Raw genomic sequence first — 27,291 nt, 5'->3', positions numbered from 1 at the left:
TTGTTACAAATAACATCTTTATTTTACATTGTCATTGATTCTATACAGCCTTCAGAGGAAGCTTCCAGATTATTTGGATGCAACTGACTAATAGTGTACAACTAGTCTTACATATAGACAAAGGCACGAACGGTGGACACAGAGTAACTTAGCCTATTGATAACTTAAGTACACATATACATGTATCATAACAAAATGTTAAATAGGTACAAATGGCTACTGGTTTGACAGTATAATAAAGTTTCAAGTGCACCTAGTACACTTGACAACTGGCCAAGCTGAACAATATCTCTAACATGTAATACACTTTATACATTTAGTAAATTACAGACTGGTCATTGAAAGAAGTTGCACAATCATATACATTAAGGGGGTATAGACATGCCTAAGGCTTTGTGAAGGCGACAGTCTTAAGTTCTTTGTTGACACTACAAACAGATCTGACGTATAAAAAATTCAGCCTTCCTTCATAAATAAGGAAATGTAGACTTACTAAGATGTGGCTTAAAGAGTGAAAAGATTCTTACAATACCAAAGGTTTGTTTCAGAACAAGGGCGTTACTAAAGGGTAACTCACGGGATTGCACCACATTGTGCTACAAAATTGTGTCAAATTTGCGCATTTGCACCAATTTTCCCTGACAGTCACACTGACATGTGATGCACGGGGTAAAATATGTGACCAGTCTACAAGCAAAATGGCCGTGCCTGGAATGTCACATTCTCAGTTAAAGATAATTTCATTGAAAACCGTGTCGTTCAACAAAATGATTTGCAGTGATTGTACTATTTTGCGCCTATTTCTGCAATTTGGTAATTACAATTTTTTTTCTATCTTCAAAAAATGTTGAGGTCTTCGAAAGTTTGAAATCTTCAGAAAATGTTGAAATCTGAAAAAAATGCAACTTCAGAGGACACATTGGCATTGGTTTGCGTCACTTTGCGACTGCCTTCCACAATTTGGTGCAGTCCTGTGAGATACTTGTTGAAGCGGTAGTTCTTGTATGGGACTTTTACATCATGTCATCTCAAGCAGTGTAGTTCAATAGGACACATTACCCTCCCAACTGTACATGGTAATTTCAGTACTCAAAGGAATGGTAACATTAGCACGTCGGCAGAACGAAAGCGTTTTAGGGGTCTCCAGAAAGTGCGAAATGGAACGAAATGGAAGTTCTGCGCTTCGTCACCAATGTGACGGACACTGAGATGGACAAACGCGGCAAAAAATGTTGTGTTTAATATCAAATAGATTCAAGAAATAAAACGTGTTATATTATTTATTTACCACTCACCTCTGTATTCAAAATGATTCCTGTTCTGGTCTACTGTGAATATTACAAAGTTCCTTCTATTTCGCTATCTACTGGTTTTTCATTTCATAATGTTACATAATATGTTGTTTTAGTTTGTTCCATTTTGTTCCATTTCGCACTTTCTGGGGACCGGCGTTTTAGGTCGTGTTCCGGTATTTAAGGTTAAAATCTCGTATACAGGTTCATTTAGTTGTGTCCAGAGACATCTCTTATGCAACGGCAGTTACTCCGATGCAACGTTGACCAAAGAGGACAAAAGAGATTCAGCAGTTATAATAGGTTTGAATAGCAGGCTAATTACCGTGTACGCATTACGTTCTGCCGACGTGCTGCTAACGTTATTCTGAAGGACAGGCACTGCAGTCTTTTGTCTTAGCAATCCCATGGTATCCCCTACAACTCAATAACCCCGCAATTAAGTGCACTGTTGATTTGCTCGCTTTTTCATCAGCGAGATTTGAGCAGCCTGCTTCATGTTACCATGGTAACAAAACCTTTCATTATCATTGATACACCAACGAGTTTTTGTGCAACGAAATGGCAGAAAGGAACGTGGACATTTCTGTTGGACCAACATGCAGAGATTTCATGGCAAATGACACTTAGACTATTGGGTAAGAACGAAGTGGTGTTCTTAGCAATTAGACATTCATTTAGCCAAAAATATCTTTAAAATTGCTTCAGTGCATTTCTGTATGACTGTGTTTATACAAGAACAATAAGGTGATGTTGAACTTGAAGTCAAGAAAGAGGTAGGGTGCTGTTTGTGATAATAATAATTATACAGACATTACAGAAGTTTACATGTAGTCAAAGATGTTCATCTTATAGACAAGGTAATGGTATTAGAGGGAGTACAAAGGGAGTAATGTAATGTAATGGTAGGTAATGTACACTTTTACACTGCCACATATGCTATATCATCTTCATGTGCAACACGGGCTATACAATCCTATAGTTCAGTGCAGAGTATAGGGTCAATGGTTTTTGCAATGGTCATTGCTTGGGCAACCTGGCCATGGCCAGTAACTAAATGTATGTACTGATTTAGTAAGTGCATATATATGCCCCAAAATCACAGCAATATCATGGTGAATATGACAAGTGAAAAACACAGAATTGTAATTTTCAATACAAAAAGTTGGACCTGAAAGTTGGACGTCCCCAAATTTTTGATAGACCAACTTCAGTCATTGAAAAGGAATAAGAAATCTGCTGCTTATGTACATGTCCCGTTATGCAGATAGAACACGACTCGGTGAGTTACTAAGTGCTTCATCAGAGCTTTTTTTTTTACAACAATCCCTCAACAGAGATGGGGGCACCATACTAGTAGACTCTGCAACGTATGATCCACTGCTCCCCAAAACAAGTGTTCTATCTGCATAACGTGACGCCACAGAAGCAGTGCATTGCTCATTTGTTGACATACACTTGAGTTGGACAGTAAAAAATTTGGGTAAGGTCCAATTTTTGTGTTGGAAATTACAATTTGACATCCAGAATGACTTCTACCAACACAGATGAACTTTCAAGTAAAAATACAAGTTATTGCAGGTTATCGTGTTATCAAAGGTGTGTTTTTCTATCTAGGCTACTGCTGAGACATTGCACATTTTGTAGAAAGCACGTCTTTCCCTGGAGATCATACCATGCCTCTCAGGAACAGCTGATCAGCCTCGTGCAGCGGAACAGAGATGTACGGCCCATCTGGGGAACAAGAAATTATGGCAAGTTTATGGAAAATCCATACCTCAGGGCTTATTACTATCAAAACTAATAATGCTATACAACATCACCCTCCTAAAAGCAGGACCCCTACCGCTCGATTCGTTGGCTCGCTCGCGTAGGGGCCCTGCTCTTTACTACTTAAGCCCCAGTAGACACGGTTCTGGCGATGTTACTGACAATTGCTCATGAATGATTAATGATCTATCCTTATTTGGCACAATTTGGCATTAATTTGTTCTGAACCTGTGAGACGTAACCTGATTGGTTAATAGCTTCCCAGCGTCCTTTGCGCTTTTGCTTCAGGTGAGGTTTAGCAAACCCTTTGATTGGCTGAAGCTGTTTTGGTGGCGACGGCGACAGAACCGTGTCTACCCTTGCTGAAGAGCAATAGGGGTCCTGCTTTAAGGAGGGTTCCAATATAATACACACTTTGATAAACAACTGTCAGTTTGACTTCACTCCTTCACCTCAGGGCAGGTCATTAATCACTGGGTCATGTGACGTTGTTGTTCACCTTGTAGTGCCTTGTTGCACATAGTTCAACAAGTTTCCTTGCTGTTTCTGTAGAATTTTACATGAAGGGGTTGCTAGCCCTTCTTCTTTAACCTCCTCGAACAGAGGACCCCCATTTTACGTTCCTTCCGAAAAACGGGTGCAGTCCTACCCGACAGATCCTTCCCAGGATTTGAACCAGGGTCTCCCAGTTACCAACTACAGTATATGCCAATTATTTGTATACCTTTTTTCTGTATATTTCGTCTTTCTGTATAGAATTCCAAAACACCAAACCATTTACCATTCACTCAATTGTAAAAACAATGCATATCTGTATAGCCCATAATCGTAAAGTTCGGGGTATTGTATAGAATCTTGTCCGATTTTATCGTAAAATGACCCACAACTATAGGCTAAATTTTGGATTTGAATTGTTGTTTCGGGAGTGGGGACGCCGTCTACCGTTCAACAATCACATTCTTTTGTTACTCGCTATTGTCATGCTTGCAAACAATCGATATCGGTGCCTTTGACATACGGTGATCTCATTAAAAACCTGTTTTTCAAGACTCAAGCGACAAAAGTGAACAAAAATACGAAAAGAAAAACATGATTTTTGTCGGAGCATTTGAGCCTCTACGCTGTATTTTGCCGCGATTTACAGTTATTTGTGGCCGTATTCAACGGAGAACCTATTCCTTACATTCTTTCCCCGTGAAAATCCTGCTTATGTAGCGTAGATGAATCGTATTTTACGTCGCGATTTCAGAAAAAAATAAAGCGACGAAGGTCTTGTGACGCTGGGCGGCCATCTTTGTTTACTCATTGATATGCATTTTTCTACGCGCTGATTGGTTTACGTCATAAAAACCTGTGCTCTGATTGGTTGACTGTAAGATTTCACGTGATCAACATGCGGCGGGAGTTTTTTATTTGGCAGGAGTTTCCACGCAGTTCGGGCTTATCTGAACAAAATAGATCGCGTATTTAATCCAATATGGTGACGTTAAGATCGACGAAAAGGTCGGATTGTACTTTGATTAAAATTTTGCAAAATAAAGTTGCGATATCGTTAGTGTAATTGTGTGTCTTGCCCAAAATCCAATTCACCCCCCCTCCCCTCCTTCGGGACGTCAATATCGCTAGTTCGGACAGTCGTATAGTTCGGGGAGTCGTATAATTTGCGCTGACAAATGGGCTATACAGATATGCGGAATCTACTGTAATTGGAACTACAGTGACATCCCTCTATTTGTTGAAAGAGAAAAGGTAGTACGTACCTGGCCTGCCCGTGTAGACCATTATGGACTGAGGGGACTCCCTCTGGCAGTGAGTACAGGACCCAAGTCTCGCCTGTTCGTTTGTTGGCAGCTCCTGAAATGAAACAGGTCTGGGAACAGCACTTCTCCCACTTCTTGATTGGAAGGGCGAACCGAACGACCGGTAGCCGGGTCCCGTTGTCAAGGCAACCTGGCACTGGTGCACTGCAACATCACGTGCACCTCTGTAGTGTCCAACGTCTGCCTTCTTCTTTATACTCTCTACAGCAATGCTTTTACTGGCGTAAGTGAGGTGTCTTCTGGCCGAACAGCTTCCCATACAGAATCTGTGCGGCTCCAAAGTACTTTGGGCCGGGAGGTTTGTTCCCTTGGGATAGCTACCCTGAAGCCTTAAGGCGTTTTCTAACACATCCTCCAGTGATTGGTCGCTACTATATCTGCTGAATCCCTGACTTGAGTCTGATGAACTTTCGTTCATGTTACAACTATCTGTAGTCTTGGTTTTACACTTGGTCTGGCAGTGGAGAGCATTGGTGGCTACGCCTGCCCCTTCTGTATTGTCAAATGTACTTGCAACATTCCCGGCGTACACGTTGTCTCTAGAACTCGAACTTAACTCGCTCTTGAAGGTGGACGTGCTGCCGTAGATACCCTGATTACTGACGTCGGTGACATCTCCGGAGCTGCTACTACTGAAGTAAATACTACACCTACACTTACTGGATTGCGAGGAAGAACAACTGGTTACATCGGCGTGGTACCCCGAACTACTGACGGAAACGGGACGCCAGGACGCGAGCCTGTGGTGGTTCTGACTGGCGTGTACGTGGACCGGCGCCACCAGCTGTCCGCCTGACCAGTGCTGGAAGTCTCCAGGGTGGTAGTAATGGTGGTGATGGTGGTGTACACTACTGCTGCACGGCGCAGAACTGTCCTGGCACAAACTACCCATCCACGCTTCTGACACCATGTTCGTACTGGAGTTCCTAGTCAGACTTGGAGCCTGTGTTGCCCCACTAGCGTTTCTGTGTATATTACCTTTGCTTCTGTGCATGGGGGACTCAGTTTGTGTCCTATGTGGAAATCTCAAAGGAACTATGGAAGAACTCTGGTCTCCGTGGAAGCTCTGATCCGGCAGACATCCTGGGACAGAAAACGTCTTGGAAATCTGGCAATCTGAAAGGGACAAGATAGCCACACTCATCATTAACGGTTCCTTGATTTTTTTTCCTTAATACTTAACCAGGGCGAGGTTTCCACTTTCCACACAGCCTCTAGCCAGCTGTCAGCCAATCAGAGAATTACCTGTAAATGTTTTCTTTAGGTAAAGTCGGTTCTCTGATTAGCTGACAGTAGTGGTGCATACCGGTTCGGCCGAACCGGTTCTGGACTTCTACAACATTTTTCTGTCCAAGTCCCAAAAAACCGAACCGCTGAGAACCGGTTTTTGGACTTGTATTACAAGTTGTAAAAATAACTAGCACTTATGTACATATGTACAATGTACATCCTCTGTTTGATTCTTAACTCTCTAAAACCTTCCATAAATCAAGAAGTTTGCGATGGAAAAGATGCAAAGATTTGTTGTTAGCTTCTGATATGGCCGCTATTACGGAAATCAGGAAGTCTCACAACTCCTCGCGATCTGGGTGACGTCAAGGGAACCTAGCGATGTGATTGGCTTAGCCATGTCATGTGTTGGGGGAGTTCCAGTGGCGGCCATGTTTGACCTGAGAAGAGGCTTTGTTTTGCGGCCTTCGCCTGCAGTCCGGGGAATATTGCGTGTCACAGGGGATAAGTCAGGTAGACACAAAGCCTGCAGTATGTGAGAAAATGATCCCGTGTGCCGTCATGTTTCACAGTAGTGTCATGGCCAGGTCAGGTGCATATCATAAATACCTGTACAACTTCAATCTTACCTGCAGGTTGAGCACTGTTGTGCACAATTGATGTGAGCGAGCGCAGAAGAAAAAGGTGGCGCCAAAAAAGTTGCATTTATTCGTGGTCAGGAAGGTTGAACAAATGACTGAACACAGAGAACATTGTATACAAAACATTGCATTCTTCATTTTTGTTCTTTCACATCTTCCTTGAATTTGGAATTGACATGCCTTCTATTTCTACGACGTCAGTATGCGTTTTCTGATAGTTTGGGGGTAATTTATGGCATGTATTTTACAGCTTTTTTGTACGATGTGATTCACAGTATACTCCACCCCCACCATAAGGTGTATAGGGCGGTGCCCATCTCCGTTTCATAGCCCTGGGCCACACTGTGGTGCAATCACTGCAGCAGATCTAGTTCATTGGCAGTGGAGTGTGTTTAACTTCCATACTGTTTCAGAAGTTGGCATACTGTGTCTTTGGTATGATTCAATGCGCCTCTTGACCAGAGGTGTTCTACCCGGGGCTGGAACTCGGGCCTTCTGGTCCAAGTAATTTGAACCAGATGTGGCAATAACAGAAGCGCAGACCACTACACCACAGGGACACCGATTCACAGTATACATGGAATCAAAAACTTTATTTTTGTGAACAAACAAAAGTTGATGCACGCTCGGATCTCATCCATAAAATCAGCTGAGAATGGTCTGAAAATGAAAGAGAAGTTCTCACCTATAATGTTGTACATGCAGAGAGGACAGGTCCTGTTGGACAGCAGCCAGGGGTCCACACAGTCCTTGTGGAACTCATGTAAACATGGTACTATCCTCAGCTCCTGTACAAAAGAGAAATCTTCTTAAAGCGACAACAATACCTTCACTATGCGGTGTTCATGAAGAAAAAGTACTCAACTTTTATATATACAAAAGAAATACGATGAAGACAAGTTTGTTGGAATAACGATTTAACATTTACTTGCTAAATGAGTAGTCACTGAAATGTTGGTGTGAATAAAACCTTGGTTGTGTACGAAGAATTTGTTATCAATATTCAATCTCTTATTTGAAGAGTTCAGGTGATTTTGGCATCAACCCCTCACAACTTTGAGAAAGTGGTAAGAAACAGATCCGAAAATAATTTCATCAGGTTGGTAGAACATACATGTAGGTTATTTGCAGTTTCTTTTTACACAACCAGGAATTTCACCTGCTGACGTTTCGGTGTCTATCAGACACCTTCTTCAGAGCCTCTTCTGGAGTTCTGCTTCTCGCCGCTATAAGTAGCCGATGTAGATGGCGCTTTTGCGGTGAGAACACAATCCCAAACGTGGCTGAGCTTGGATTAAGGAGGCAGTATGGATCAGAAAGCCAACACCAGTGATGAACTGGGACGAGGGGGGATACAAGGTTAGCCACGTTTGGGATTGTGTTCTCCACGCAAAAGCGCCACCTACATCGGCCACTTATAGCGGTGAGAAGCAGTACTCCATTCAGAAGGTCTGAAGAAGGTCTCTGATATAAGGTGTCTGATAGACATCGAAACATCAGCAGGTGAGTTTACCCGGTTGTGTGAAAAGAAACTCCAAGTAAGAAACAGAGCATTACTTGTCCATCCTGAAACTCCTCCAGACAGATGGCACACAGACAGCCTCCCGAGCTGCTGCTCACTCCGTCCAGGTCCCATTCACGTCTTCCGCCCGCCGACGAACACCTCCCGTCCAGCTCCCACCCACACCTGACGCCTGCCGACGAACACCTCCGACACGACGGCGCGCCCACGTCCCGCACTGAAGAACCTTTTCTCAGGAGGGACTTGAACTTCCGTGTTTCCATCTTAGATATGGCGTGAGTGGCCTGTCGTTCCAAAGAGCTCTGAAATTGTTGAAATTATGTTGGTTCTTAAATGTGTCTAAAACTGGACTTGGAACACTGAAGGAGACCATTAATGGCCCATTCACACACAAGTTTTCTGAGTGGACTCCAAATCGCTGAGTCAGTCGACTAAAAAACATGCGTAAACTGGGCAATTGTCATGCCACTGTCGTTCCAAAGAGCTCTGAAATTGTGGAAATTATTTTGGTTCTTAATTGTGTCTAAAACTGGACTTGGAACACTGAAGGAGACAATTAATGGCCCGATTCACACACAAGTTTTCTGAGTGGGCTCCAAGGAGTCAGTCTCGTGTGTAAACTGGGCCATTGTCATGTATACACTTAACAGCATACATGGGTATAGGGCTGTGTATGTAAATGTAACATCAGGTACAGGTACCAGAACAGACATTTAAGGTAAACCAGTCCTGTACATGCACCTGAACTATTCGCCTAAGTAACCTGTGGTCTTCAATGATAAACATCAAACATAAACATAAACATGTCATAAACAGATAACAGAATGTTTTATCACATCATATCAGGTATCGTATGCGAAGAACCCATCCTTTTTAGAGGACCTCAAATAAAAAAAATGGTGCTGATTTCAACAACCATACAAAGTTTTCATTTTTTTTCAGTGCAAAATTTTCTGGTTGGAAAAAATTCTTTTCAGTAAAAAAATGAGTTATTCACTTGAGTGCAAATCTATTCAGGTACAGTACTGGCACTTTAATGTTCTGGTATTCTGGACCTCTAAAGTCTACCTACTTGATTTTTGCAGTACTGTACATGGTACAACGTACAAGGTACCAATACACATCCCAACACAGGTAATACTAAGGTATTCAAAACTGTGAATACATGAAACTTCAGCTTACCTGCTTTTGTCTCTGTCTCCATTTGATCTGAAATATACAACAGTTGGAGTTAAGAATCATGGTAAGATCTCAGATGTCATCTTACAACATCCGTTTTAAAACTTTTAGCTTCAATAATCCCTTTTTTTGTCTATTTGTTTCTAAGGCCATGACCTCCCCCCCCCCCTTCTTGTTTGTAATCATTTTTAGAAAGGCATCACCTCCAAAGAATTCGAAACTGGCCAGAGTGATTTCACTTTTGGGTTTCATAGTTTAACTTTATGCCCAAAGATCTTAGTTACGCAAGTTACCTTCGCCAAGAAGGTTATGTTTTTGGTAGTGTTTGTGTGTATGTATGTGTCTGTGTGCATGCATATGTGTTTGTGTGTGTGCGTACACATGTGTGTTTGTGTGTGTGTGTGTGTGTGTGTGTGTGTGTGTGTGTGTATGAACAACACAACTCGAGAAGGCCTGGATGGATTGTATTGAATTTGGGTATGTGAGTAGGTCTTGTTGAGACCTGGAAATGATTAGACTTTGGGCCCCCTAGAGACTTGTTACGGTACTGCAGCAGAACTACTGGTGAGAAAGATGTCTCCTGTCGTACCTTAAGGAGTAACACCAGGCAGATCAGAGAGATGAGGATGAAGAAGGCCATGAAGATCCCCATGTCAAAGTACTCGTTGGAGGACCGCTGAAAGAACAAACAAGAGGCATTTGGAACAACATTCTAGACTTACAATGAAAATACATTAAGGAAAAAGTATTATCATATGCAGCATCATATATGGTCAAAGTAGTGTAGTGTAAGGTACATTCTGCAATTTGGTGGTGACCATGCAGTACTTACCTGTGGCAGGTAGGGGTCCTCGCTGTGCTGTATACACACCCGTGCCATGGTCTGTCTGTTCAATGTAGCGTAGTGTTAGGTACATTCTGCAGTTTGTTGGTGACCCTGCAGTACTTACCTGTGGCAGGTAGGGGTCCTCGCTGTGCTGTATACACACCCATGCCATGGTCTGTCTGTTCAATGTAGTGTAGTGTTAGGTACATTCAACAGTTTGCTGGTGACCCTGCAGTACTTACCTGTGGCAGGTAGGGGTCCTTGCTGTGCTGTATACGCGCCCGTGCCATGGTCTGTCTGTTCAATGTAGTGTAGTGTTAGGTATATCTGCAATTTGGCGGTGACCCTGCAGTACTTACCTGTGGCAGGTAGGGGTCCTTGTTGTGCTGTATACGCGCCCCTGCCATGGTCTGTCTGTTCAATGTAGTGCAGTGTTAGGTACATTCAACAGTTTGCTGGTGACCCTGCAGTACTTACCTGTGGCAGGTAGGGGTCCTTGCTGTGCTGTATACGCGCCCGTGCCATGGTCTGTCCAATGTAGTGTAGTGTTAGGTACATTCAACAGTTTGTTGGTGACCCTGCAGTACTTAACTGTGGCAGGTAGGGGTCCTTGCTGTGCTGTTTACGCGCCCGTGCCATGGTCTGTCTGTTCAATGTAGCATAGTGTTAGGTACATTCAACAGTTTGCTGGTGACCCTGCAGTACTTACCTGTGGCAGGTAGGGGTCCTTACTGTGCTGTATACACACCCATGCCATGGTCTGTCTGTTCAATGTAGTGTAGTGTTAGGTACATTCAACAGTTTGCTGGTGACCCTGCAGTACTTACCTGTGGCAGGTAGGGGTCCTTGCTGTGCTGTATACACACCGGGTGACCCATGCCATGGTCTGTCTGTTCAATGTAGTGTAGCGTTAGGTACATTCAACAGTTTGATGGTGACCCTGCAGTACTTACCTGTGGCAGGTAGGGGTCCTCGCTGTGCTGTATACACACCCGTGCCATGGTCTGTCTGTTCAATGTAGCGTAGGGTTAGGTACATTCTGCAGTTTGGTGGTGACCCTGCAGTACTTACCTGTGGCAGGTAGGGGTCCTTGCTGTGCTGTATACACACCCGTGCCATGGTCTGTTCAATGTAGCGTAGGGTTAGGTACATTCTGCAGTTTGGTGGTGACCCTGCAGTACTTACCTGTGGCAGGTAGGGGTCCTCACTGTGCTGTATACACACCCGTGCCATGGTCTGTCTGTTCAATGTAGCGTAGTGTTAGGTACATCTGCAATTTGGCGGTGACCCTGCAGTACTTACCTGTGGCAGGTAGGGGTCCTTGCTGTGCTGTATACGTACCCGTGCCATGGTCTGTCTGTTCAATGTAATGTAGTGTTAGGTACATTCTGCAGTTTGGTGGTGACCCTGCAGTACTTACCTGTGGCAGGTAGGGGTCCTCACTGTGCTGTATACACACCTGTGCCGTGGTCTGTCTGTTCAATGTAGCGTAGGGTAAGGTACATTCTACAGTTTGGTGGTGACCCTGCAGTACTTACCTGTGGCAGGAAGGGGTCCTTGCTGTGCTGTATACGCGCCCGTGCCATGGTCTGTCTGTTCAATGTAGTGTAGCGTTAGGTACATTCTGTATTAATTTGGTAGTGACCCTGCAGTACTTACCTGTGGCAGGTAGGGGTCCTCACTGTGCTGTATACACACCTGTGCCATGGTCTGTCTGTTCAATGTAGCGTAGTGTTAGGTACATTCTGCAGTTTGGTGGTGACCCTGCAGTACTTACCTGTGGCAGGTAGGGGTCCTTGCTGTGCTGTATACGCGCCCGTGCCATGGTCTGTCTGTTCAATGTAGTGTAGCGTTAGGTACATTCTGTATTAATTTGGTAGTGACCCTGCAGTACTTACCTGTGGCAGGTAGGGGTCCTCGCTGTGCTGTATACACACCCATGCCAAGATATGTCTGTTCAATGTAGTGTAATGTGTTAGGTACATTCAACAGTTTGATGGTGACCCTGCAGTACTTACCTGTGGCAGGTATGGGTCCTCGCTGTTCTGTATACACACCCGTGCCATGGTCTGTCTGTTCAATGTAGGGTAGTGTTAGGTACATTCTGCAATTTGGTGGTGACCCTGCAGTACTTACCTGTGGCGGGTAGGGGTCCTCGCTGTGCTGTATACACACCCGTGCCATGGTCTGTCTGTTCAATGTAGCGTAGTGTTAGGTACATTCTGCAATTTGGTGGTGACCCTGCAGTACTTACCTGTGGCAGGTAGGGGTCCTTGCTGTGCTGTATACGCGCCCGTGCCATGGTCTGTCTGTTCACAATGCTCATCAGCTTGCGAGCCTCCTCGTTATGGATGATGACGACGGGGTGACTCAACGGTTCATCTGCTCCTTCTGACAGCTGCAGACAAAACACGTAGCAACATGAAAGTTCATCTGAGTTGGTAAAATACATTATGAAGAGATAACCTATTGATATTGCTAACCTTTTGTTACATCATACTTGCAGACATCAATTCATTAGGTCAAGCTACTTAGAAATATCAAAGTTTTCTGAGCATTAGACTGTCAGTCCGGAATTATAGTGTCGACTATTACATACAATCAGTGATAAATACAGACAAGTTAAAGGGGGGCTAAACTTAAAATTGAAAAGTCTACTATACTTTGCTAAATATACCCCAAAGTCAAGTCAGCCATAGTTCAGGGCTCTCCCGTCATTTGTAACTTGGGCTGTTCTGACGGCTACTCGCCTGATGATTGAATTAATCAATTGTAAGCTCACAATATGTGACGTCAGGTCTCGGCATTTCCCATTCAGTATGAACAAGGATTTTGGATCTGTCTTTCATGAGAACGGATCTTAAGGAATTCTTTAATTCAAAGCTCACTATCTCCTTGATTCCCTCGAATTCGTCAGAAAATTCCTCAAATCCTCAGGAAAGCCAAATTGAAAAGCCCTATTCACTTTGGTTTGGAAATGACGAGACCTGACATCACATATTGTGACCTTACAATTGATTAATTCAATCATCAGGCGAGTAGCCGTCAGAACGGCCCAAGTTACAAATGACGGAAGAGCCCTGAACTATGGAGGACTTGCGTAAAACAAGTGAGGACTTGACTTTGGGGTATATATAGCAAAGTACAGTATACGTAGACTTTTCAATTCTAAGTTTAGCCTCCCTTTTAGAGACAATAACATGTCAACCCCCCCCCCCCCCCCCCCCCCCTGGCACACACATGTACATGTTAATGGAACAACGTGTGGGCTGCATACCTGATCTATTGCACCAGGATTTTCCGTCACGTCAAAAATAACAGCGATGGCACCTCTTTGAATGGCTTTCTTCGCCTGCAACAGACAAACAAAACAAATCATCAACTTCAGAAAATAAAACAACAGATAAACAAACAAACAAACAGACAAACAAATCATCATTCTGGGTGAGTTACCCAGACTAAATTCACTCTCACTCTCCTGCAGTCTTCTATAGTATAAGTTATAATATAATACTTGGGGCCTGAAATATTTTTTGTCTGTTACATGTACCTGCAATATTGCATTGCTTGCAGCTGTCAGACATCCTTTCTGTAATTTAAAAATGGTCCCAAGCTACTGCTCTTATCTTAAAACTAGTACAACCTAGAAAAACTTGAATACGGAATACAACGTGTTATATCTTATTTATGTCATGCCCAGCCGAAACAACACACATTTCAATTGCGGGAAACACTAAAAGTTGAGGGAGTTTTGTGTCCTCGAACACAAAACTGTAACAACACTGATTCCAACCTCCAAATCCGGTATTCGAATTTTCGGCGGCGGCGCAACTGGCACGCTTGAAATGCATTCGAAATATTCTATGGAAGCCCGTGTGATACAACTCCCAAACCTTACAGGCAACACCCGTATCAGGCCCAGGTATGACATAAAAGCGGGTATCTAACTGGAAATTGCGGCAACTTTGTGAATTTATGCCAATGCCATGACGTGCGACACATTTTCATATGTAGTCCAGATGAGCCAAACAAAATGGCCGTGCCGGGAATGTCACATTCTCAGTTTTGGTACGAGGGCTCGAAATTCATTTTTAGGAATGGGTACACTGTCAACCTGAAAATTCTGGTGCACAGAAAGAATTTTGGGTGCACAACATAAAATAAAGTAGAATGTCAACAAATGTAATTACAAATCTGTTACTTCAAAATTATAAAGTTTTTAAACAAGGAATATACATTATCAAAGTACAACCAAAATTACAGTATATTGCTTTTTCTGATGCTTGAATTTCAAGAATATTCCATTATAATAAGAGTGTACAATCATACCTGTACCTTATAGCATACAAAAGAAAAACCATACTTAGGCCACACCACTTCAATTTCTTGGTTAACGGATTTTTTTTTTTTTAATTTCAGCACAAGGACATCATTAAAACAGAAAGCTGGGGTGAAAACTTGCACCTGACCCTGTTCACACCATGAAACTATGTGCACCAAAGAACAGACGTTCCTCTGAGATTCTGTTTTCCTGTTGATTTTCTAGCATTTTTTTTTAAAATTCTGTTAAAATAACCAAGAAATTAAAATGGTGTGGCCTAACAGGTAGATTTGAATAATGAATAATTGATGTAAAAAATCCTCCTATCCCACGATGCTATATGCTTGAGGCACAGATACCAGACATCCAATCAGAAAGACCAACACAGCTCCAATTTTCCCTGCACTAACCTGCACACATATGCAGGTGGTACTTTGAGCCCTGGCTAAACAGACAGACATTGTACCGGAGATAATTTGAGTCGCTCTAGGCACAGGTCGGACATGTTCCACACCTTGTGACATTGATGCTCTCTAGGCCCCAGTAATTACCAGTAATGATACCCTTAGAACAATACGCCCAGATAATTGGTGCACCTGTGGGCTAGTTAAAATGGTTTCTGTGTTTCTTGGGTATTAGTCACACTAAAGAAGGATTTGAACCACAGTCTTGGGTAGACAAAAAGGGCAGTGCATCCTCAAACAGGTACACAACAAGTATGGAAAAGGGTAAAGCGAGCAACCTCAGACTAAGGACGAAGCATGACACTTTTTCGTTAGCTAGTAGAGCGACGCGGCTGTGCTACATGGCTAGCATATTTAGCCAAGCACACCGGGTCACCCCACTCTTCTCAAATAGAAGGTTATTACCTTCGCCGAGAAGGTTATGCAGAGGGTAGCGTTTGTATGTATGTATGTATGTATGTAATGTACAGCATAACTCGAGAAGGCTTGAATTAATTTTCTTGATATTTGGTAGGTGGGTAGGTCTTGATGAGACTAGGAAACGATTAGATTTTGGGTCCCCTGGCGGCTTGTTACGGTACTGCAGCAGAACTTCCTGTTTCGATATCTCGTGTTCTGGACAAGCTATGGAACTGATTTTTGAGTGGTAGATAGCTCTTTGGACAGAGAGTAAGTGGTATACGTTTTGGCCCCCTAGCGGCTTTTTTGGAACTGCAGGAGCAGGTTTTGGTTCAGACTTTGAAAGGGAATAACTCAAGAAGGGCTTAATGGATGGTTATGATTTTTGGTAAGTGGATAGCTTGAGTGATGATGTACATGATTAGATACTTACTATGCAAATCAGTATCTAATTTGCATAATTAATTAGGAAAGTTTATACATCCGCCAAATTCCACAATAGGACTCTCAAACATGTGACATATGTAGCTGAAGAAGAGAGACATATTAATAGATATCAATCATGCAAATGAAGACGTCATTTGCATAATTAATGAGAAAAAACTATAACTCAAGATGGGCTTGATGGATGTTAATGATTTTTGGTATGTAGATAGCTTACGTGATGCTTTGTATGATTGGACGATAATTATGCAAATAAGATTCTACTTTGCATAATTAATGAGACAATTTTAAAACCCGCTGCGTTCCATGATATGACTATTGAAATATGTGACATTTGTTACTGAGGAATTTTGATAGATAAAAAATATGCAAATGTAGGCCTAATTTACATAATTAATGAGAAACTACTATAATTCCATACAGGTAAATGATGGCAATTTCATGCTTGTGTCATTTGGAAGTAATGTGAATGTGAACATTGTTGAATAAAATTATGCTAATAAGGACCTCATTTGCATAATTCATGATAAATGTTACTTTGTTAACATAACCTTCTTTGTTAAGCTCATACTTTTGTTTTTTGGGTGAAGACAATCAACTGGTATGATTTTATAATTGATGAAAAACACTCCTGATACGTCAGTCAAAAAGGTTAGAATCATTTGGCGAAGGTATGAGGTCTTGGAACTCTAGTTTTACATGCAGAGGTTTGACGCTTGAGGTCCCTTATAAGTTATACATATGGCTGTTGGCTTATGTCACTATCCAAAATGACAAATGCAATCCCTCACAATGTGTCTGAGCTGGGGCCGACCTAGGATGGAACTACAGCCCAGGGTTGCATTACCACTTGCACCATGGGGACATGCCTGACAAGTATAGCAGTTTTAAGGTCCAGGTTTTCCAGGAACCGTCCTTCCGTCCCAGGACGGAAATTTTCTTGTTGGGACGGGGAAAATTCAACCCTGTCCGTCCACAAAATGTCAATTTCATGACTTAAAACTGATGAAAATGTATTTTTGTAAGCTTAGAATGACAGATTCAACATTGAAAATAAAAGAAGACAAGAGCTCCCAAACAATGAGTGGAACAGAAATAAATTCAAAGCAGGAGACAACCCTGGGTCCGGGTCTCATCTGAACCTGGACTAAAAGAAGTCTTTTGTTTCTTGAGTTGTAAATTGCCATTTTTGGTTGAGGGCTTTCTTGATCTTACAAGTTTTTCTAATTTTTGTTCATCTCTGACTCTGAGATGGGATTTACCTTGGATTTACCTACATGTACCTTTTATCTGAAAAAATAGTATCTGACAGTGCCTCAATGTGTTTTGGTACATGGCTTGACAATCGGGACTGAACCTGTACCTAAACAACTTTTCAGGTACACAGTACTGGTACACAGCCCTCTAGACAACAAACACGAATAAATCAAGCCGTAGAATCACTTTACGAGTGAGTCTATAGACCAAAGTGTCAAGCTCCATTTTTCCATTATTTATTGTGTGTAATTTTGGTTCCACCTGTGCGGAACAAGCCAGGTAAAGTTCAGGAATGTTGTACAAGAATCACTGTAATATGTACCTTACTAATAACCAAGGAATCAAATTGCTCAGGCCTTACCTCAGTTTACCTACTCTGTGCATAGGATCACAGGTAATTAGAAGATACCATCAAAAAATCAAGAATACAAAGAATTAATTTATGTCATTTTCATAAGTCAAAACAAGGGCTGTTAGCACTACATGCACGTGAGTGATGTCAAACGTAAAAGCAATTGGAAAACCGCAAACTCGTGAAAAAATGTTCAAAATGGGATTTTAAACCGTTCTACATCGTAGTACATGGTTGACCACCCCTCTGGTAGAGTGGCACCGTCAGATATTCCTGGTCGGGGAAAGTCTCTGATCTCACACGCATGTGTACTGAGCAAATGTCAGTAAGCCTTTAATCCTGACTGTCGCCTTGTGCTTTCATGCTTCCCTTTGACACGCCGAGGTGACCACAACACCCCTTCCTGGCGCCCTGCCAACTATGCTGGGAAAGCTAGCACACAATTTTCTTTTTGGGAAGGATGGAACTGAATAGACGGTCTTGTCGATTGGCAACATTCCCTCTCAAGAGGACAGGGACATGTGAATGGACATTGTCAAAACCATAAAATCAATTTTACATAGAGCCCTGCCAAATATGCTGGGAAAGCTAGCACACAATTTTCTTTTGGGAAGGATGGAACTGAATTGATGGTCTTGTCGATTGGCAACATTCCCTCTCAAGAGGACAGGGACGTGAATGGACATTATACAAAACAATACAATCAATTTTACGTTGATGAAGGTTAGACATCCAGGTAATAAGATACGCCAAAAATAATTACTCAAGCAACTGGATAAGATTTTGAAAAAATCAATCTTACAATCAATTTTACATAAATACACAAAGATGTGGTCTACTAATGGCACTCTCTGTAATAGATACATCATAATTGATACGGTATTTTGGTAAAGTTGTTTTCATATGCGAGACGAACAGACAACACAAACATTGTATTTCCAAACTTGGGGAGAGACACCAAATTTTGCCAGTCATAGGAGTTAACTTACATGACTTGTATATAATTCTCTAGACCCCCTCTGTGTATATGATTCTTTTCTCTGTGTCTTTCTGACTCTTGAGTTTTGCTTTGGCCCAAGCCTTCGCCAACATTTTCCTGTCTTGGTTACTGTACCACATATCATTATCAGCAAATATTAGGGCCTAAAAATTGAAATTAAAAAAATGTTGAAATCTTTATGGTAGTGACATTTACTAACACAGTTCAGCTCTTTTGCATAATAACTTCATACTTTGAGCATTTCAAAACCGTGCAAAGACGTGCCGTACGATGATCCCTTAGTTTCACAGGCCTACGTATACAAACGTCCTAGCGACGATTTTCAGTGAGTTCTCACATCACAACGATGTCATATTTTTGCATCATGGACATTGCTATACATTGTAATACTGTTGTTTGAACTAATCATGTATAGAAATGACTAAATAAATTGACTTTCGAAATGCTATTTTCAGTTTCCTAATACTGCTCTTGGCCCCTTTAACTGTCACCAAACAAACTGTCACCAAACAATGTAACTTGTAAGCTCACTAATTTTTGTGCCAAATAAGAATTTCACAGGATCTCTAGGCCTGAAAAGGGAAATTCTAACCAGCTACCTGGCAGATAATCAATACACAGAGATGTACACTCATTGATGAACCCATGGGTAGAAATCTGCTTTAGTTAAATCTAACAATGTAAAACTCAGGGCTTGAAATATCCAACTATGAGTATGACTTTCAGAAAAAATTTTGACATTTGAAAAGAAAACAAGTTGCAATTTTGAAAAATTCCAGCTTGATACCTTTTGTTGTCATACTAGTAAACAATAATTTCTCTATGCGCCAGCAAAACAGGTGTGCAGAAAGTACCTGCACAACTTTAATTTCACCGGCACAAAACTGTAGATCACTATAGTATTTATTCCATCCATTTCTGGGAATAGGTGCACTGACAAAATTTTGGTTGCGCGACATAAATCTAAGTAGAATGTCAGGAAAACATATCTATCTAAAATTCTATAGCTCGCTTCAAAATTCTAAACAAGTACATGTAATACATCAAACAAAGTACAACAAAGGTTATTTTGCTTTTTCTGATATTTAGATTTCAAGAATATTTTGTATATACAATATTACCTTTACCCTAGGCTATAGCCTACAAAATATCTAGGTGGACTGGTGCACCCACAGTCAAAAATTAGGTGCACAACTCCAATTTTGGGTGCACAAAGGTGCACAATTGCACCTAGTATTTTGAGCCCTGAGGTGCTTTTTTTAGATATGCATAACAATACAAACTGACCTGTCATATGAAAGACAGACACAGTAGCAGGTAGTGGTATCAAAAAACGTAAGAGAAACCACTAAAGATACGTACCTTGCCGAAGACGGAGAGACAGGGCTGAGGTTCAAGGGCGGGGTCTTCCAACTTGACCACGCCCACCCATCCATACTGGTACAGGTCATCCTCATCACTGTTGTTACACAGACCTAGGGGGTGGAGCTGGGGAGGGGGGCACACACAAAACATTAGGGCATGCTATTGGTACAACAAACTTCATTGGCAACTTTAGGCCACACCAATTTAATTCTCGGTTAACGGATTTTTATTTTCCAAAAAAAAAAATTTTTAGAAAAAAAAATCATGAAAACAGAAGGCTGGCTTAGACTTCTGTTTTCATGATTTTTTTTTTCTAAATTTTTTAAAAATCCGTTAACCAAGAAATCAAATTCGTGTGGCCTTAGCGGGTACTATAAATGCATTTAAGTTTGCGTGGTTTTTATTTCGCGCTAAGGCAAAAATGGAGTGTTCATGGTGGTTTTAAGTTTGCGGCAGTGCTATAGTCACACACTGACACAGTATTGGAAAAAAATATTCGGGGTGGTTTTAAGTTCGCGGTGAAACGGTCACCGCAAAAACGGCAGACATAAAACCACCGCAACATTTCTGCATTTACAGTATCTTATTGGACTGCGCCATATTGCACATTTACATAGTGGAGCAACCCAGCACCTATTTGCACAATTTGTCACCTGAAAATTTTAAAAAACTTTGCAATTCGCAAAATGGCACAAATGGGTGAAACATGGCAAACATTCTTTTATCTATAATCTCTTTTTGAACAAATGTCTAATCATTGTACTGAGGCAATTCAGTGGCAACTGTTGTGATTTCCAATAAACGTATCTTGTAAGAAGTTGTATTGAAACTCCTGAGATTGTGACATTCTGGGTGTGGCCATTTTGTTTGGCTCATCTGGGCATCGTACGCAAATGATGCGTCACATATCGGTGTACCCGCAACGGAAAATTGGCACAAGTTCGCAACATTGCCGCAATTTCCGTGTGCAATTTGCCGCAGTCTAGCGAGATGCCCACTTTAGCGTTTCAATTGGCCCAAAGCTGCAATTTTTTGCAGCAATACAGGCAGTAGGTTGTTATCTACTGTGTCTAGGGCATAGTATTAGAAGTCAGAGCCCATCCCTCTCTTTCCACTGCCTTTCACTTCCCCAACCGAAGTCAGGTACCCATTTTTACACCTCACAGTAACCTGGCTGGAGTGAGGAAAGTCGTGTTAAGTCCCTTTCCCAAGGACACAACGTCTAGGCAGGAAGAATCAAACATGTGACCTCCCAATCTCGTTTCCTCTAGCCTTGCCACTCAGTCATTGGAGTTATCACATTTTGGGTTTTGTGGTGTTTAGTCATCGTAGGAAATGAACACAATTGGAGTGTTACATCAAAGGGCTGTTATACCATCTATACACTAATATCAATACACTGTCAGATACCTATTGTATTCACACAATGTGTCCTTGTCAAAATGTTTAAACAATATGTAACACGTTGTGATAACAACTCAACTAATATTTGTACAAAATATAGATATGTTTGTAAACTTTATATTGGTCATGAGGAAACTTCGGTTTAACACATGAGTGCACAAATTACAGCACAAAATATTGAAAACTTGGGAAATATGTATGGACATGTATGTAATTTTCATAGTGACATTTTATATAAGTTGGCTTGCTGTCTTTATCAAAGTTTATGATGCTTATACCGGTAATATTGATCTTAACTGTTCTACGTATCTTAAGTAAATGTATTCTGTTACATGTATGTAGAAGGGACTTTGGTCAGATTATCAAACAAACATTTCTGACCCTCCTTCATAGTTAGATAATCAAAGCATCCAACCTCCAGAATTAATAGACCTTTCTCACGCGGCGGCCATGATAGAATGAAAACGAGGCCCTTGTGGCAAACATTAGACCGATCCTAACTGTCAATCATAATTACCAGTTTAGCCAATAATTACCTGATAATTAGAGAATCGACCAATGAGGAAGTGGCTGCATGACCGTCAAATATTTGCATTTCTATGTTTTTATTTTGCATTTCTACCCTCTGACAGAAGAGGGCGGAGACTATTAGATCGGTCAACGAAGCTTTAAATTGCTGCATCTTTTTTGTACATTGCATTAGTTGTAATATTGATACTTGGATATCATATTTTAAAACTTAATGTGATTTAGGAGGAAAACTAAATCTGTACATTATTTTTGCTTCCTTGCCTCATTGGCCTCGTCTTCATTCTATCATGTCCGCCGCGTGAGAAAGGTGTATTCAAAGAGAAAGGGGGAGTGACTAGGCTCATCAAAAATGGAAGAAAGAATTAAGAAACTTAATTTTAGTCACTCATGTAAATATTGTATTAATTGGATTGGAATATATATTATTGGAAAGTTTATTTACAATGTGCATTGTACAATGATAAGCCATTTGCATTTGTTATGATCATACATTCATGCATACTAGGACTACATAAGTGAGCAGGTCATAAAGAAATGATTGAAACAAATTGTCCTTGATCATATGTCGGTTCATTTGCAATATTTGGCAAAATGTGATATGACTGGAAAGGTTGTATGTTTTCCTGTAAAATGATAACCTCTTTTTTTATGATCACGATTTTGCAACAAGCACCATGATTGATGTCGTGAGTGGGTTGGCAAAAAAAAGCGTTAAAGATTTTTAGTTTGTTCACGTACAGATACAGGTACACTTACTACACTTGGTGTTCAGTTTCGGACCTGTATCTGAACAATTTTACAGGTACAGGTCCTGATTTTTTGGTACACAGCCCTAATACTAATTAATACTGCTGTTCAGTTCCAGTAAAGTTGATAATTTTTTTCACTATTAAAAGAAAAATACTTTAAAATAATTGAACCATCTGAAATTGTCTTTACTTCATTAACAAATCGATTTAGAGGTTTGGTATAAAAACCTAGTTCTACGTACCAGATCTGTCCTTAGTCACTGACGAAAGATAGCAGATGCTGTCTGAAACATCTGACTGTTTCAAAATTTTATCCAGTTACTGGAGTAACTATTTTTGGCGAAAAATACTGTATGTGCCATGAATGGGGCCCTCTAACTTAAGTCTTATAGAGACAATATGCAGCGCTCGTGAGTGCGACTCGCATACAACATGTATGCGACCAGTTTTTTGAGAATGCGAATAGATTTAAAATCACGGTCGCACGGTGCGACAATCAAAAATTAAGACCTGCGCCAGGATAATGGCCACAGAACTAAGCGGTAAGCCGAAAATATAGGTATTCCAACGCTACCGCGTATATCGTCGGTGAATTTTCTATCATGTTCCCACACCCGCGGTACAAAAACTATCCGTTCCTAGTGGCAAAGTTACCCATAGAAATAAAGGATATTAGTTTCTCTCCTTTGTGGTGTATTTGTTTGCTTTGTAAAATGTTTCAAACGCCAAAACTTTGCCGATGAAAGTGAGCGCTCGCCGGACGCTCACTGTTTTCAATGGCGGCCATAATGTTTATGAAAAATAGACCGCAGCAGAATAAAACGCCTGTTTTCTGCGGTCATATTTACACCTGTTAAAGCGATAATTTTTACGATAAAAAATCGATGAATCAATTCAAGTGAAGTTTTATTCCCAAAAATATCAAATTTTTCTTCTGTCACCGGTATCATTTCAAAGCTCATTATCTGCCCGTCATTATGGTGCTACTTTTATTCTGCTGCGGTTTAAAATGCACAGCGGCGAATCACAAAGCTTTCTCCATGCGGTCAGCCTGTCATTGGATGGCGGCGCCGCGCGGCCTGACGCGCGAAATTTGAACTGCGCGTTTCGAAGGAACCGAAGATATTTGACTGGGCCGGCACAAACAGATCATTTTTGATACTATTGAGCAAGAATTTTAAGGGTATTAAAGTATTTTGGATTATTTGTAGACAGAGGTTGAGGGTAAAAAGAAAAGAAACACCTGTAGAAATGTTGAACTTGATGCCAGCAGTGAAGTTTCAAATTATGGAAAGTGACTTTATTTGTTTTGGTCATGAACCCAATAGATAAGTTTTAGAGTTATCTATTTATTTATCATTCAAGGTTATGTGAATCATTACTTGCCTTGTTCCAAGTAAAAAATACCATTGTGTATTTTTCAACTTGTTGAACTTGAGGCACCGTGGCCCCCGGATAGGGGCCAGCCGGGGAACCTATGCCAAATTTTTCTAAAAATCCCTCGTACTAGTATCAATATGTAGGTACTAGGTAGGCGTTGAATGAATTGAATTGCCAATTGTTCTGCACCATCAATGTAGGCTTTTATCTTTTATGATCTATTCAAATACTTTATTCCCGGTTGTTAACATTGATTAATAGGAGTATTACTTGGTATAGCCAAGACTTTTGCTTGTTCTTCCAACTTTTTGTAGTGGTGCTCCTAGATTTTTGCTGGTGCTCCTAACTTTTTTGAGTTAGGAGCACAGTGCTCCTAGGCCTAAAAGTTAGTCTGGAGCCCTGATATGTGTCACTGCAGATGTTGCTGAGTACCATTCTTGACTTGAGGATAACATTGTCATTACTCCTTGTGTAACATTGTGGAATTTTCTTTGTTGCCAGGACCAGATAATTTGCATTTCTTTAAATGCATACACAAAACCCTTCTCAAATGTTCTGCTCATCAAAGCTTTCCAACTGAAATGAAAGATTTACAGAACAATGCTTCACACATTTCAGTGAAACAACAATTGACTTCTGTGATAAACTATATCCTTTTCATAACATCTTTTTTTTGTCTAAGTAAGACTAAGACTAAGGGAAGGGGAGAACTAATTCGTGTATCATTTCCAAATTAACCACTATGTCATATGCGAGTATCTCACTAGACTGTGCACTAAATCACGCCAAATTTGCGAATTTTTACTTTTTTTTTTCCTCGCAGTCACATTGACATGCGTCGCACTGGTAAAATAAATGACCTCTACAAACAAAATGGCCTCGCCCAGAATGTCAGTTTTGGCTCCAAATCAAAGATAACTTAATTGGAAACTGCAGCATTGCCACTGAATTAAAAAAAAGTACAATGAACAGATTTGCAATAAGTGCACCTTTTTGCACCCACCTGCGCCATTGTGAATTTGTTGAATTTTTCAAATTGCAATAGCATGTGACGAATAAATTTGGCGTCGGTTTGCGAATCCCTTTTTGCAATTTGCCACAATCCAATGAGATACACGCTTCAACTCTTTGGGATCAATCTAAAAAGGAAAATTTTGAGACATTAACTGGATAAATTCCTTACAACATTTATAATGTTATACATTCTTTTGTCTTACTAACTGTCAGGAGAGGCCATCTCTGCAGAAACTACAACTTGCATAATCATGTTTCCTAATTTTACTTTCCCTTGGCGCAATACATGATGTCACTATCTGAGTATCTCTACACATTAATTTTTTAGTCAAAAGCTCTACACATTAATTTCCTAGTCTCAAACCTGTCCATCTGTTCTAGACCAACCATGGCCCTGCAAAAACCTGCTAGGAGGCTAGACAATCCTCCAGCATTCATAATCATATTTCGTTGTCTACTCCAAGTTTACCATTAACATTATCTTCAATTCATCGGCTGGCACAACCAGTTGGCATTTTCATAATTTCACTGAATTTTCTCGTGGTAAAATGACCAAAAGTGAACTATTTGCGTAAATCACACGACAAAGTGCGACAATCACACGACAAAGTACACAACATGTGGGGAGGGGGGCGACTGTGGAATCGTAACATTCGTGTTTTTCTAAGGCCTCACGGATTAAATATGAAGTTATAACTTTGTTACTTTAACATTTCGGGTTGTGTTTGGCTTATAAACAAGCTACAGGAATGTAGAGAAGTGATGGTTGTACATCTGTCGTGTCAGTGTCTGTGTGCGGTCTGCTGTGACACGGATTGTTGTTTACTAGCTTTACCACACATGGCGTACACTTCAAAGGTCGCAGTTCGCCCCGACAACAACCAGCTCCAGAACAGTCGCACGACAACACTACAACCAACAGAAGACTCTCTTACTTGGATAATGTCTCCTTCTGCTGAGATGGTGGCTCCAGCGGCTGAGAAGTGTCCCTGAAGATCGTAAGTATAGGTGGTGTAGCCTTCGTCGTGCGGCGGCGTGCTTTCAAAGAGGATCACTTCAAGGAACGCCGTCGGCTCCCGAGCCCTCACAGCCCGCATAGTGGCCAGCACCAACACCACCAGCCGAGCTAACATCTTCTGGACACATCTATGACTCGGACACGACTATCTGTAGTGTCCAGACGGGAAGGAAATGTATAATCTGGACAGAAGAATTGTCCGGAGTACCACATACTCTCTGGCTCTGCTCTGTCCGCCTCGTTACACCACCGAGCGGCGCGCTCTTTGAAGTCCGGCGGTCACGTGGTCCGTCGGCTCCGCCCACCGCTGACATGACCTCAGGCCTCAGGCTAACTTCTGGGCACACAAATTAACGGGCCGGGACAAGTTATATACGCTTTAACATCAAAAAGGAAAAAAAAATTCATTTTATATGTTATTGTATATAATTTGCCACTTGGCACACAAATTAACGGACTGGGGCATGTTATACACACTTCGACATCAAGTAAAGAAAAAAATACTCATTTTATATAACGGACTGGGATTAACATCAAATAAAGAAAAAAGACTCATTTTGTATATCATTGTTATTATCATCATATAATTCTGCCATTGGACACATCAATTAACGGACCGGGACAAGTTATAAACACTTCAACATCAAGTAAAGAAAAAAATACTCGTTTTATATATATATTTGCATTTGTATAATTTTGCCATTGGACACATCAATTAATTGGTCTGGTCTAGCTATACACTTTAACGGCAAGGCAAAGAAAAAAAGAACAACAACTCATTTTATAACGCTATGAATTAAGTTCTGTCATTGTATGAATTCTGCCATTGGACACATCCATTAATATGGGTCAGGTCTAGTTATAACACTCTTTGACGGCAAGAAAATGGGAAAAAAAGAGGAAAAAAACTCATTTTATAACGTAATATCATTGTATAATTCTGCCAATGGACACGGGTTTAGACGAGTCACAACGAGTCACACAAAATTTAACAAGTCCAAGGAATAAGAAAGATAAGACTCATTTACTGCTGGACAGAACTACTGCTTAACGTTAGAAAAAAATGAATAAAGAAAAAAATAGTAATTTCTGCCTGGCCGGGCCAAAACGGACGGAAATCCGCGCATTGGGATGCCATCCACACAATCAAGCCATCATCACCATGTTGAAAACCTTGAATCAGTACTCCCACCAGAAAATAAACACTGTCCCTTCCCATACATGTAAACGTAATACTAGAAGTCTGTGAAGAAGGCTAATCCGTAGTATGCCAGCACTACTAGTTCTTCTCGCTAGATGTAGCTCTTGCACAA

At 41.1% G+C, this 27,291-nt stretch overlaps 1 protein-coding gene across 1 annotated transcript; it reads right to left on the bottom strand.

Moving 5' to 3' along the window:
• LOC136449278 (E3 ubiquitin-protein ligase ZNRF3-like) lies at positions 1-26,260 on the bottom strand. Its single transcript, XM_066449250.1, has 10 exons — positions 25,896-26,260; positions 19,880-20,005; positions 13,558-13,632; positions 12,535-12,678; positions 10,044-10,130; positions 9,458-9,484; positions 8,311-8,577; positions 7,439-7,541; positions 4,823-5,998; positions 1-3,026 (listed from the first exon to the last, which is right to left on the bottom strand). The coding sequence occupies exons 1-10, from the start codon at positions 26,091-26,093 to the stop codon at positions 2,962-2,964; spliced, it is 2,268 nt and encodes a 755-aa protein (XP_066305347.1). The 5' UTR covers positions 26,094-26,260; the 3' UTR covers positions 1-2,961.
• Positions 26,261-27,291: the final 1,031 nt, after the last annotated feature.

The sequence above is a fragment of the Branchiostoma lanceolatum genome, chromosome 1 (assembly GCF_035083965.1).
Source record: "Branchiostoma lanceolatum isolate klBraLanc5 chromosome 1, klBraLanc5.hap2, whole genome shotgun sequence".
Lineage (NCBI taxonomy): Eukaryota > Metazoa > Chordata > Leptocardii > Amphioxiformes > Branchiostomatidae > Branchiostoma > Branchiostoma lanceolatum.
Note: the sequence above shows the minus strand (reverse complement) of the source record. Positions and strands in the feature narration are given on the sequence as shown.

Coding starts and splice junctions, on each gene's coding strand:
- LOC136449278 (XM_066449250.1), bottom strand. CDS start 26,093: ATGTTAGCTCGGCTGGTGGTGTTGGTGCTGGCCACTATGCGGGCTGTG. Junction 8,578..9,457: donor GGAGACAGAGACAAAAGCAG/GTAAGCTGAAGT, acceptor CAACAATTTCAG/AGCTCTTTGGAACGACAGGC. Junction 7,542..8,310: donor AGGAGTTTCAGGATGGACAA/GTAATGCTCTGT, acceptor TCTTTTGTACAG/GAGCTGAGGATAGTACCATG.